This window comes from Leishmania braziliensis, chromosome 22, assembly GCF_000002845.2.
Source record: "Leishmania braziliensis MHOM/BR/75/M2904 complete genome, chromosome 22".
Taxonomy (NCBI): domain Eukaryota; phylum Euglenozoa; class Kinetoplastea; order Trypanosomatida; family Trypanosomatidae; genus Leishmania; species Leishmania braziliensis.
Window position 1 is genome coordinate 625,456 of NC_009314.2, and position 13,635 is coordinate 639,090.

General features: G+C 58.4%; 4 protein-coding genes across 4 annotated transcripts; all 4 read left to right on the top strand.

Annotated features, from left to right (window-relative positions):
- Positions 1–1,063: 1,063 nt before the first annotated feature.
- On the top strand, positions 1,064–2,284 carry LBRM_22_1560 (hypothetical protein, unknown function; the record flags this gene model as incomplete). Its single annotated transcript, XM_001565023.1, has 1 exon — positions 1,064–2,284. The coding sequence occupies one exon, from the start codon at positions 1,064–1,066 to the stop codon at positions 2,282–2,284; it is 1,221 nt and encodes a 406-aa protein (XP_001565073.1).
- Positions 2,285–2,948: 664 nt separating this feature from the next.
- Positions 2,949–4,802, top strand: LBRM_22_1570 (conserved hypothetical protein; the record flags this gene model as incomplete). The annotated part of the gene is made up of 1 exon (XM_001565024.1): positions 2,949–4,802. One exon carries the CDS (start codon positions 2,949–2,951, stop codon positions 4,800–4,802), a length of 1,854 nt encoding a protein of 617 aa, XP_001565074.1.
- Positions 4,803–8,014: 3,212 nt separating this feature from the next.
- On the top strand, positions 8,015–10,444 carry LBRM_22_1580 (conserved hypothetical protein; the record flags this gene model as incomplete). The annotated part of the gene is made up of 1 exon (XM_001565025.1): positions 8,015–10,444. The coding sequence occupies one exon, from the start codon at positions 8,015–8,017 to the stop codon at positions 10,442–10,444; it is 2,430 nt and encodes an 809-aa protein (XP_001565075.1).
- A 717-nt stretch (positions 10,445–11,161) lies between these two features.
- On the top strand, positions 11,162–13,300 carry LBRM_22_1590 (putative phosphoinositide-specific phospholipase C; the record flags this gene model as incomplete). Its single annotated transcript, XM_001565026.1, has 1 exon — positions 11,162–13,300. The coding sequence occupies one exon, from the start codon at positions 11,162–11,164 to the stop codon at positions 13,298–13,300; it is 2,139 nt and encodes a 712-aa protein (XP_001565076.1).
- Positions 13,301–13,635: the final 335 nt, after the last annotated feature.

Below are 13,635 nucleotides of genomic sequence, written 5' to 3' on the forward strand. Positions count from 1 at the left end.
CGACTCTGCGGGTGGGGAGGAGAGAGGAGATGCAGCGGGGCCACGTAAAGCACTTGAAGGCTTGTGTCCTCTATGTTTCACGCCCTCTACTTTTCCTCTCTTTCTGCCACCGTCAGGTGTTTGTAGGAAGGCGGATGGGGCTGTGCCTGTGCGTCCTCTCTCGACATTCGTTAGTATCTAACGGGCTGCAGGCCACCGGCAAACGAGGGATGGACGTGCTGGACATGTATGTGCGGGAGTGAGTGTGCTGTTGTGCGTGCTTGCGTCTTGGCCAGTGGCGTGTACCTGTGCAACCACAGATACACGCCACTGGCGTAGATTTCTTTCGCTGTCTTCTCTGTTCCTCTCGCAGTTCGTTGTCCAACGTGCCGTCTCTCACTCCGTGCATGCGCGTGTGTAAGTTCATAGGAAAGGAAAAAAAAAACACACCAAACATCGAAAAGGATGGTAAATTCGCGAATGAAATCGCCACTCTGCTGCACACTGCGACAAGTCGGCTCTGGGACCTTCAAAGGGGGGAGTGAGCCGACAATGGCGACGGTAGGGGGGACGGTGCGCGATGGCAGCACGCGCTTCTGTGAAGTGGGCTTGGTGACCTCCTTCCTCACAGACTTCTCCTCCCTCGCGTTTTCGTCCCGGATGACGTGTACGCCGATGCCGCGCGGTGTTACTTGCAAATATGTTGTGGCGAAAAAGCTTTTCACTTCTGCGATGGCGAGAATGCGACTTGATGCCGACCTCTCACTTCTGCTCTGCCTGCCTGCTACACACACACACACACGGCGGAAGCGAAGGTGTAGATGGAAGGGCTGCGTGAGTGTTGAATGCCATGCTGGTGTGCTCCTCTCTGCCTGTACTTCTGCACTACTTCTTGTATGCGTGCGTGTGTGTGTGTGTGTGTGTGTGTGTGTGGTGGGAGACACGAGGGGATGAGTTTAATGACTACGTCACATCCCCCCACTCGCTCCCTCCGCCTCTTCTTCACCCCTGCGCTCTTCGCTGTGTGTGAGTGTGTCTGGTGTGTAGTGGCGCTGTCTTCTTGCCGTTACTCCACAGGGAAGCCATGAAGCATGACATTCTGAAGGTGTGCGTCTTCGTAGGCTTCTTGGGCTCTGGGAAGACCACTATTCTTCAGTGCCTTCTCTCTACCCTTCCCCGTGAAGAGAAGGTGCGCATCATCGTGAACGACATCAGCCGTGATAACATCGACGTTCACGCTTTTCAGTCATCAAGCGCAACGCACTCCACATCTCTTCACAGCAATGATGTAGTGGCGCTCTCCGGTGGATGTGTGTGCTGCAATCTTCTCTCCGACCTCACCGCTGAGCTGCACTTGGCTCACGCACAGGGATGTAAGTACGCCTTTGTAGAGTGCACCGGCGTTGCGGACCCCGTTCCTGTTGTAGCTACTCTGCATGCGCTCCCCGAACTCCGTGCGTGCGTAGAGGTCGACGCGGTTGTGGTTGTCGTCGCTGCGCCCTCCTTGCTCTCGGTTACGGCAGGCGATCAAGTCGCTCTCCACTCGCTGGACGTGTTGCGCGGCGATCCGATCAAAGGCGCCAACGTCGTCCTCATTAACAACTGGGAGTACACGGACCGCATCGACGCGGCGATGCTACGGCTCTGGGTGCGGCGCATCAAGGAGTTCGCCCGCGAGTCAAACCCGCACGTACGCGTGTACTGCACGAACTCGGGGGTTTTCGCCTTCGACTCGCTCGTGTACCGCCAGGGTCTCTTTGCCGCCGACGGTGTTGCCGCCTTTTTCCTTAGCGCCTACGCTGACGCGGGTAAGGTGATCGGTGCCTTTGGTGGCAAGGCAGCTGCTGACGAGGAGGCGGGCGAGATGAAGAAGCTGGGCTTGCAGTTTTTCACACTCGAGCTGAGAGGGATGGTCTTCTCGACAAAGCAGCTGCGCCGGGCTTTATTCAGTCCTGCAGCACGGCAGCTGCTCAAGAGTGTGTGGCGCAGCAAGGGCTACTTTAGCGCCGTTGACGACGAAGGCAGTGGCGGTTTGCACTCGACCAAAGAGCTTCAATTCCGTTGGCAGACGGTGGGTCGCAAGGTCGACTACGGCGAGGTGTTGCCGCCGTACGTGCCGCTGGCCGCTCGAGAGACCGGTGCGTCTCTTTGCTGCCGAATTATCTTTATCGGCGATTTCGACATCAGCGCTAAGACCCAGCAGGCAGCCGCATTTTTTTCCTCGGTGGCGTCGCATGGTGCCCGATGCCTCTCCCCCTCCCCTCTCCCTTTTTCTCCCTTTGTCCCCGGCGCTGCGTGCACGTAGTCGCGCCCCTCTTTCACCTCTTTCCACTGCTTTCCATGCACACGCGCTAACCACAGATAAGTGACTCCTTAGAACGCCTCACCTGGCAACGTCTCCTCCCCATTTCGCGCGTGCACGTTTGCTTGTAATAGCGCACACCGTCATGCTGTTGTATCGCCTCGATACCTTATGCATCCGCACTCGGCAGCTCTTCCCCCTACACCTTTGACCGTTGCATCTCTCCAGGCCATTCGGCTGCAGTTGTGAGTGGTACACTTCTCCCCTCGTGGTCCCCCCCACATGCGCGCACCGTCTTTTCTACGTTCCCTCTCGTTCTCCCTGCCGCGTTCCGTTGCGCGCCGCAGAGAACCACCCGTAGCACAGGCACGTACGCTCGCACCTCTTAGCATGGGCGCAATGACGTGTGAACGCGCGTGTGTGAGTGAAATGGAAAAATGACCTGCAGAGGCATGGGAGCAAACGCTGCTCCATTTCCCCTTCCACCCTCTCTGTCCTACACCGCACGGACTCCTCCCCTTCCTCCTCGTTGCCACTGTGAACGACGGCTTTGAACATAGCCCGGCCAGCTGCGTAACGAGGTTTCGCCCGCTCCACTTCACAAGCTCGTACTTGGCCATTCTCGTCTCACGACTCCTGTCTTCTACTCTCTCACTTGCTTTACCTCATGCTGCGCGGTTTCTCTTGGCATGGAGACAGTTTCTTGGATGCCCTTCTTGATGAGCTCACGGTGAATCCGTACAGCGACCTCCCCGCGGCGGTTGCGCGTGTGGAGCGTGCGCAGACGGCGGAATCAAACGTGGAGCTAATGAAGCAGCGCAGAGTGGAGCAGCAGGAGGAGCATGCGATCCGCCTGCGGGACGAGTGGGCATCAGCGACGAGGGATCAGAGGGCGGCGCCAAGAGATGGTTTGGAGGGTTCCACATCACTGGAGACTCTTGTTCTCAGTTCCTCAACGTACTTGGCCAACCTCACTCGCGCCGCAGATCGCGAGAGTGTTGTATCGCTGCCAGGTGCGTCAAGCGCTTTGGAACTGCTTCCCTTACGTGCACCTACAAGACTTGCTGCCGAGGCGTTGTCGCCTCTCACTTCGGCCCTCACTGGTTCGCACGTCGGTGACGATCACGTGGCGAGTGCGCTGTACAGCGCGTATGTTCATCTTCTTCCGTACATCCTTGCTGTGGCAGCTCCTCCGTCTAGATGCTCTACTGCATCCTTCTCCCCTGCCACCTCTTCTACCACCGTAGCAGTCGTCGCATGCGGTGGGTCCGAGTCGATGCTGCCATGGTATGCGGTGCACACCAGTGACAGCGCTGTCCGTGACCTGCTCTCCCCGTACATGAGCTCTGTCGTAGGGCAGCTGGAGAAAGAGCTGCGCTTCCACTTTAACGTTGGGTGTGACACGGCAGCTGTGCATGAGCCGCAGCACTTCTTCTCTTTTTTAATGGAGTGCTTCCAGCGGCAGCAGCGCATCGCGGCAGAGCAGTGGGCGCCGTCGGCACTGCAAGGCAGTGAGGTCGATGCTGCCCTCCGCGTTCTAGAGTCCCTGAGTCAGGTGGTGCTCAGTGCCACAGCTGTAGTCGTGTTCCAGGAGAGTTACGGCTGGCGGCCTTCTTTGGGGTTGTCGCGTCACAAGGACTACGTCGTGGTCACCGTTAACGCCGTGCTGGATTTTGTAGCGTTCGCGGAGGGGCGCTTGTGCAGAGACGCGGTGCAGCTGCTCGTGGAGTACCTGCTAACGGAGGAAGTGCTCCAGCTGTACACCCAATGCGGAGCGGACATGGCGGTGACGGCACTGCGCGATGGCACTGCGCGTCTGTGGAGGCGGTCGTTCCTGACCGAGGGGGGATGTCACGCATCGTTCCCTCTTTACACGTGCGGTTTGCACCTGGTGCGGTCGCTCGAGGCCTTTCAGCGGCGCCTTCTCAATTCGTTGCTCCTTCTGGAAGGCCCATGGGCGGAATTGGTGTGGCGCAGAAGTGTAGAACCGGCGCTTTTGGCCTTTCTCGGTATTGTGGAGAAAGAGGCGCTCCCTATGGTGGAAGACGCAGCGGCGGCTTCCTGGGAGTCTGTCCTGTCTCTTCAGTGGTGTGTTGCGAGTGTGCAGGTTGTGGCGGCCGCGGCAGAGGACTGGCTCGGGATGCTACGGGAAAGCAGCGCTGCCACGGTCAGACGTGCCACCTCATCCTCTTCCCTCAGTAAGTCAGAGGCACTTGATAGGCTGATCCTCTTTCGCGATCAGCTTTCTCGCTGCTCGGCCGAGCAAGCTCAGCTCCTCACACGGCAGCTCTGCACGCACCAACCCGAGGACGCCGTGCAGGCTGCACGGGTGCTGCACGGTGCCGAAGAGTTACTCAAGCGCATGGGGACACTGCCCGATGGTACCTCGACTCGCTATATTGTGCAGGATGTGATGCGAGGCATCCTGCAGAAGGATTTTTCACCGGAGCACAAAGCGGATTTTCTTTCGTACGCAAAGAGGTGTGGACTTCAGCGCGTTGCTCAGCTACTGGACGCGTGAGTCCTCTCCTGCCCTACGCCAAGGCAGATGAAAGCCCTTGTACAGGGCGTGACGTGGGAGCCCTCGTCGCTTCTCTCTCTCTCTCTCTTTGCAGGCACACGTGTTTTTGTGCGCACTGCGCTCTTCTCTCCTCACAGCTGTGGTGTTGCCGCTTCTTCTCTTGCACAAGGCGGGTGGTGCTGGCACAACACTACGGAAGACGAGTTGGAGAGCTGTGTGTAGTGTGCATATCAGTGCTGCCGTCAGCGGAGTACTGTGGCTCGATGACGGATCTGCGGTGTTTACCCGTGCTCGACATTCAAATCAAGCGAGAGGTGCGAATACGAAGAGCATTTCGCACTGTGGCAGGACTCTTTTATGTGCCTGTACCCTGGTCGAGCTTGAGGTCGTACTGGAATGGAAAGGACATAGGGAGGAGAGCTTCGGTGGCGCCGAGACTTTGGCCCTCCCACCCTGACATCCTCCCGCCAGCTCTCTTCTTCACTACTCATTCTGGTCCTCAGATCATCGTATTTGCAAGTGCGTATCGTGAGGAGCTGGGTTGGCGGGTGCGAAGTCGTGGCGCCATCTTTGCTTGCCATCTCGGTCATCGCTTGACCGCTGTTTTGAAGCGAACCACTCAGCTGACCTCAGTCGCCCCTCCCTACTCTTCTTTCGCAGTCTCTCCTGCGCCTTCGCCGCATCGGCTAGCGGCGATCGAAACATTTAGCGAACAGTTCAGTGTTGTGCATGGCTGGGTTCACACACACCCACACACGCACGCACACTTCACCTTACACTGTCACCACTATCGCTCCCATCCCCGGCTTTCTGTCCCTGCGCGTGTGACTACGGGGACAGAAGGTACACTCGACAGGCGCTTATCTCGAGAGAGACACAGGCGGCTGTGCGGATACGTGCCGAGGCGCCTTGTGTGCCGCGCTCTTTTCCATTTTCATTCCCACGAGCTTTCCACAGCCTCCTATTCTTCAGCAAGGTGCAAGCGAGCGGCGAAGCCAGGGGGCGCCATGTACCGGCGCACGAGTGCCCGACTCAACTCCCCGACTTAGTTCTGGCACGCGTTCCTCGTGCTGGCGGTGCTGCACTTTCTCACCGCCCTTTTTGTGCCCGTGCCGGCGCCACGGGACGTGTTCAAGCTATGCAAACGCTCTGGCTTCGTGAGGTGTGCGTCTATGCTCGGCTGGGAAAGGTGGGGAGGCCATGCCGTGACGTCTGGCGTAGGCTGGCGGCATCAAGGCGAGCATGAGCGTCGCCGCTGCCCTCGCCGCGTCCTCTTCATCGATGTCGCCATCGTTGCGTTCATCCGGCTTGTTCTTAGTGCTGCGTTGACACCTTCACGAAGCCGATAGTGGTGCGCATTGCCGACGGCGTGGCGTGCCTCACCATTCTCGTTTCCTGAGGCTGTGTCGCGAGTGCGCACAATCAGGGCACGTGCGTTACGCTGCCTCACCGAAGTGTCAGCCGCAGCTACGACTACGCAGCGTCGTTTGGGCTCATGGTGACGGTGTAGGCGTTTGAGTTGGTTGTGATTGTCGGTTTCTCCTTCCTTATGTAGGCGCAACGAAGTGGAAGCGACGAGGAGGTGGGGCAATGGACTGCCCCGGACTGACAGAGGACGTGGAGGAGAGGCGATACCGCAGAGATGTACCTTATCACGTCTGTTCCGCGGTGCCACTACGTCGCTGGATGCAGTGTTCCCTATAGGCGACCTGCGGCGAGGCATCTGTTACGCACACAGCTGATCTTGACCTTGCCCGGTGTAAGTCAGCGTCGGGGTGTGCAGGTGCGATGACGTCTTTCCCCTCTTCGTGACTGCACCAATGCTGGTGGATGCGTCTCCCTTGATTGGCACCTCCGCATCTACCGGTCGACTTGCGCCCGCACTCACGTTTCTCACTCTGCTGTGCGCGGCTCCATTCTTGGGAGCGCGTTGTGTCTCCTGCGCGTGTGTCAGCGTTTTTTCCCTCTTGCACCCTCTTCCACACCCCTCCCATCACGACGTCGTCGCCCGGTTCTTGGAGTGGGCGCCTGTAGGCACAGTTCGTTGTCTTTGTCTTCTTTCTGTGTTACCCCCTACGATGCGACGGCTTCGCTGAGTCTGCGTGAGACTGCAGCAACACGCCTTTGCCAAACAGCTCAAAGCTCTGGCCCTCTCATTCCTCCTTTACCGCCGTCGCGCAAATATACGTGCGAGTACGATTGTGCGTGCCCGCTCGTAGCGCGTGGATGTGCCCATTTTCGAGTGCGCGCGTGTGTGGGAGATGCTTCTTTCCTGCCTTCTCTCAGCTGCAATGTTCTCCCTGAGTGAAGCAGCCGTACGTTCAGCACTCTGCGCGGGAAGGCCGCTGCGAGGACCTTGCGCATTTCTCGTTTTCTGCGCAATGCAGGCAGTCAATGTCTGCTGCACGCACCGTACCGGCGATCAGTATCTCAGCTGCCGCGTCTACTGGTGCTACTGGAGTGTGCTTTTCTGCCGGTGCTCGTGCGCGTCCGCTTTCTCTTTCTCCCCTCCCACTGCTTCCTTTACCCTCATTACCACACGTTTCTGCGCTGTCTCGAGTGCGGCTCAGCTGCGGGTTTTCACTTCTCTTTATCGCTTTCATCCTCAGGTGTGGTGAGGGTTGAGGTGCGCGCCGCCGAGCGCGCCTTACCAGCTTTGCGCATGTTCTCTACCGGGTCATTTCCTGTCAGTGCCAGGTTGCGCGAGTAGAGGGAGGAAACTCTGCTCGACCTCCTTCTCCTGCGCCCTCCCCCTTGTTCACAGACTCGCACGTCTACAGAGAGAGAGTGTGTGTGGCGTTACTTCTTATTTACATTCGCGTTCTCCTCGTTTATATCTTGATTTGGCTGATGGCTTCTTGACGCGTTTTCCCTCAACTACGCTCATGCGCGCGCCTCCCACATTGTCGCGTTCGAGGCACCTCTTTGTTAACTCCCGCTTCCATTCGCTGTCGCACCACCCCCGATGCGCCAAAGCACTACACAGCGGTGACTCGCCTCTGTGGAGTCGAGAGCTGACAGAGCACACGCGTGTGCCAGTGAGCCCCAGCTCCTTCATCGGCAACACAGTCTCTGGGGACCCATTGCAAGTGCCGTTTCGGGCTCTGCTGCTCGGGTACGCCACTCATCCTGCGCTCCTCTCTCCCGAGACGGGCCACGCACTGCTGCTTGACGCGCTGTCTGCGAGCGCCGACCTACAGCAGCAGCGCACAATGCTGAATCCGTGCAGGGGGCGCCTAGTCGAGGTGCAGGGGCGGTGCGTCGATGCTGCTTGGCACCTTGTTCGCTACTATCGAGCGGATATGCAGCTGGTACTCGAGCTTCCCTTGAAGCACCACCATCTCCTCGATGACATCCGCCTCGTGCACCTTGTCACCTCTGCGAGCCCCAACGCCGGTTTGCTGGTTTCCAAGGAGCTGGCAAACGGCCGCGAATTGTCTCTCGACGTGGCGTGCACGTTGCTTTCCGTCCCTTGCGCACCTGACGTCCTTCGTGCTATTTTAGTCTGCACACTCCGCACGCACACGGGCCCTGTTGACGCGCAGCACTTTCAGCGGTGCGCGCACGCATTGCTCAGTAACGACAACTTCTTCAGCGAGCGAACTTTTGCCCTTATGCACAGCCTGCTTCACGACGTCTTGTTGCCGTCATTGCGTGGTGGCGCTGCCCGCAGCGGCTCCTTCGACTTTGTCTCTGTGCGCTGGACGACGCTAATGAACAAGTGGTCTCGCGTGTACGCGAAGTCCGGGCGGGGCTTTGACCTTCACGATTGCCTAGAGGCGCTCCTGCAGGCCGTGCCTGCTGCCGAGACAAAATTACCTGTCTCGTTCTACGTACGACTGCTCGGCGCCGTCCTTGATGCAACAGCGGCCGCGGAGTCTCAGCAGGCGACAAAAGCTGGTTGGGAGCGAATGAAGACGGTGGCCAGCGACGCCCTCCGCCTCTTTGGGCGCAACCCGGAGGATCTGCGCGCTGTTTGGGTGTTGCTTCTGAAAGGAGCACTGACACTTCCTCCTGCACAGGAGGACCATCGACGCCTTCTCGAGGCCTATCACCTGTGCGCTCAGCATGGCCATGCAGCGGCGGTGGACCGACAGAGTTTTTTGCAGGTAATCCGACACGTCGCCACCGCGGTGAGCGCGTTGCCTCACCCCGAAGTTATTCAGTTGGTGGGCGACTTCTGTACTTTCATGCAGGAACAGACGTCCATTAGTTTTCTGTGGCTTCTGGACGGGGTCGGCACGGTACTGACGGAGCTCTGGCGGCAGCACCGACTAGAAGCACAAGGAGAAGCGGAGCAGCTGCTGCGCGTGATGAAGGCGCTACTGCGCGAGCGGCATGTGAGTGGGGTCCAGCTGCACAGCAATCCCGTCATTGCTCGCGCTCTGGACCACTTCCAACTCGGCAGCGCACCCGCCTACTGGTGGATATGCGGGTGCGGGGAGGTGATTCCTTGCACTTCCAAGCGCTGCACATCGTGCCTGCGGCAGTCAGCAGCATCGTGGGTTTGCCAGAAGTGCCGCGCCATACACCACGCACCGTGCAAAGCGCAGTCCTGCTCGTGCGGCTGGCCTAACCCCCGCCTGGCCGCCTCCATCAACGCTAACGTTTCCATCTGCGCCAAGTGCGGACTCGTCACGGACGAAGGCTGTGTCTGCGCCCGTTGCAAGCAGCAGCGTCAGGAAGGTGAGAGCACAGTGACGTGCGCCCACTGCCACGCCACATACAGCGGCAACGGGCTGCATTGCCCTCAGTGCTTTACGCCCAACCCGGACAAGCCGCTGTACCTGTGGCACTGCGTGGACTGCGACGACTTCAACTACTCCATTTGGTCTTCATGTCGCTCCTGCAAAACGCCAAGGCGGACCGGTGCGCTGTGGGTATCGTTTGTGCCGTGGAAATGCGGCTGCAGCGCCCTTAACCACCCGTGCCGCCTTACATGCGGGGGGTGCGGCACCGGGGCACACCACCACAAGTACACATGTGCCGGCTGCGATGCACGCATCTCCCTTCATTCACTGCGTCGTGTTCTGCTCACCGTGGATGGGAGAGCGCTTTCCCTGCACCTCTGCCCGAAGTGCCAGTGCCCCCACCCCCGCGACGATCTCGTGCTCTACTCGCCGTCCTTTTCCCGCCACTGCATGCTGTGCGCGCACACGGTGAAGCCCTCCAGCATCTCTACGAGCGGCTCCTTTTTCCACTGTAATGCAGTGCAGCGCATGAATGAGCACTACGTGTTCCGTTGCAGCCACTGCGACCACACAGGGCTGCAGACAGGGTACCACTGCCAGCGGTGCCATTTCCCTCGTCCAGAGGTGGAAGCGCTGCTGCGGGACGAGGCTGGTGCCGCACCACTCAACCACGTCTGGCGCTGCCTTCATGAGGCAGAGGACGCTGCACCGTGTGGCCAATGGAACTACGGCTGGTGCGCGCACTGTCTCTCTTGCGGGAGGGGGCGTCCTGACTCGGCCTGCGAGTGCCGCGCCAAGGCACAGATGTGGACGTGTGAAACGTGCGGGAAGCCAAATCGACCTATCGACGTTCTCTTTTGCTTTCACTGCAAGAGAGGGCTTCAGCCTGTGCTAGCGTGCTCCACGTGTGGACTGCCGCACTTGTCCTACGCCTGTCGCGTGCTCCTTTGAGGGCGTACTGCCGCATCTCCGAAAATGCATCTCCCCGCGCCCCTTCTCCACCTCAGCACAAGACGTACGGTCTGGTGGAGCGTGGTGAAACGTCGGGGGAAGACGCGTGTGCCCTCTGTCTCTGCGTTGACGCCCCTTTTCTTTGCCCTTCGTCAGAGCTTGAGGACAGATGCCGCTTGGTATGTGTCTACGCGTATGGGCGCACATGTGCTCCCATTGGTGAGGATGTTCATCGCCATGCTGCGCGTGGGCACATGAAAAGTAGCGGCGCTGCCTTTTCAGTCTGCCTGCTGTGTGCCTGCCTCGTGCGCCGACGTTTTTTTTTTTTCTAGTTCTTCTGCCCATAACTGGGTGCCACCAGCGGTGCACCTCCCGTGCACTGAGTCGTGCGCGTGGCCCAGCTACGTGCGCTCCGTTCTGTACTTCTCCCATGTCTCCCTCCTACACCATGCCCATTTCTTACCCCTCTCTTCCCCCTTTCCGCCTACGCTCTACACCACAGAGAAGCATCCACGACTTCCCACACAGCAGCACAGCGGCACTATTTAGCAAACCCGCTTCGCACATACGCAGGGTGCACGTTGTGTGCGTGTTCCTCTCCCCTGTGCGCTTCTCGCTGCTGTTCTACTTCCTATATGCATCTCACCCTTCGTTTCGCTATTTTCCTTTTTTTCTTCAGCGCGCTCGCTTTCGCGTTTGCCTATCTATTCATTAGCCATGGGAGCCCTCTGCAGCAAAGTGGACACTTTCGACAAGCGCGCCACCAAGCACATTCCGGCACTCACGGCGCTTACAGACAACTACTTCTCCATCCACAACCCAAACGAGAATGAGTCTGCCCTCTTTTTCGCCTCGCTGCGAGTGGCGCTCCACAGCATGCTACATTGCAGTAAGGAAGAGGTGAACGATGTCTTAATCTCTTCGTGCAGCTGCAGCGTGAGCACAAGTGCTGCGCTTGATAGGTATCTGTCCAGGAACACATTCAAGGTGGCACCGGATCCCACGACTGCCAAGATCATGCAGGTGTGGATGGCGTACGACAAAGACAACAGCGGCGACTTGAGCTACTCGGAGATGAAGCGCCTGGTGGGGGGGCTCAACTTCTCGAAGGGTTTGACTGAAGAAATCCTGAAACCCTTCAAGGACGACAAGCGCCATACGATCACCTTCGCCGATTTTACGAGAGTGTACTCGGACGCCGTGAGCTTCAAGGAGCTTGGCTACGTCTTCAAGGGTTTAGCAGGCGACCGGGAGACCATCTCGCGCGATACTTTCGCCAGGTTTCTCTTCGATGTCCAAGGCGAGAACTGCGATGCCGAGACGCTCAACGAGAAGCTCGCTCTCATGGGCTGCGTCGACACGGACGGCATCACTGAGAAGAACTTCGTTGCGTATCTTATGAGCCCCCACTTCGACTCCGCGATGGAGCAGAAGAAGCTCGAGGAGGTCTACCACGACATGGACCAGACGATCTCCTGCTACTTCATCAACACTTCACACAACACATACCTCACTGGCGACCAGCTCACGAGCAAGTCTTCCCCAGAGATGTATAAAAGGGTACTTCTCGACGGGTGCCGGTGCGTGGAGCTCGATTGCTGGAACGGCCCTCATGGTGAGCCGATTGTGCACCACGGCTACACCCCCACCTCTCGCATCGCCTTCAGAGATTGCATTACAGTGATTCGCCAGCACGCCTTCACCGCTTCGCCATACCCCGTGATACTCTCGCTGGAGGTGCACGCTTCGGTGGCTCAGCAGGATAGGATGGCGGAGATTCTCGAAAAAGAACTGGGCTCGCTGCTCTTCCAACCTTCGTGGGGCGCCGGTGTGAGGCCCACCATACTCTTCTCGCCCAACAACTTGAAATACAAAATCCTCATAAAGACAAAGCGCGGTGATTTCTCTCCTGGTGAGTTGGGCATCGACAAATATGACGACGCTGAGACGGACTCGGTGGCGACCACAGGCAGCATTGACTACCTGGCGATGAAGGCGGCTCGTAAGAAGGCCAAGAAGGATGTGATCAAGGTGTCGGAGAAGCTGTCAGCCATTGTCTCCATTGAGGCCAGTGGGTACAAGGGCGTCAAGGACTTATCATACCTGTTGGACAAGCAGCCGTACCACTGCTCCTCGTTCTCAGAGGGAAAAGTGGAGGCCATCGCGCGTGAGAACCGCGACGCACTGGTGCGCATCAACGACACGTACCTCAGCCGAACCTATCCCGCTGGCTCGCGCTTCGACAGCAGCAACTACAATCCGCACCTTTACTGGGAGTGTGGGTGCCATATGGTGTCTATTAACTGGCAGTCCACTACCACCTTGGGCTGGCGCCTCAACCGCGGCTTTTTCCTCGACAACGGCCTCTGCGGGTACCTCCTGAAGCCGGACTACCTGCGGCCCATAACCAGCTCCAATGCAGCGGTGGCGGAGAAGTCGCGGCTGCTAACAGTGGAGGTGATTTCGGGCTTCTCGCTTCCGAAGCCACCGAAGGCAAGCAAGTCAGACATTTCTGATCCGTTTGTGACAATGTTTCTCGAGGGCCCTGGCGTGGACTGCACGCCAATGAGCACGCACACGATCCACAACAACGGCTTTCACCCCGTCTGGCGCGGTGCGGGGCAAACGGAACGGACATGGACGGTGCACCGGTGGTCCATGACAACCCTTGTGCTCCAGATCCACGACCGCAATAAGTACAGCCCATCTGAGCTGCTCGCAGATGCCGTCATTCCTCTGCGTGTGCTTCGCAAAGGATTCCGCAAGGTGCCCCTGAATGACCACGCCGGCTACAACATACCCGGCAGCTCTCTTGTGTGCCGCATCGACTATACGGATGAGCCAGGGTCGTTTTAATCAGCATTTTCATATATATTTAGCTGAGATGTGCGCAAATCTCACCATCTCTCTCCCCTCCCTCCGCTCTTCCAGAGTGGATAAGCGAGTATGCAGGTCATACGCATGCGCGTACGTTTGCATGTGCGTCAATGTGTGTCCTTTTTTTTCTTTTGAAACTCATCTCTTCGTTTGCTTAGCTTGTGCTCCACCTCTCCGCACACACCGCCTCGCGCCAAGGAAAACGGAGGCTTTACTGACAGAGCCCGATCTCTCTCCTCTCTTTCACCTGGCTTTTGGAGTTGAATCTGCGCGGCCTCGAATCAGTGTATCTTCGAAGTCCGTGCGTGTGTTCA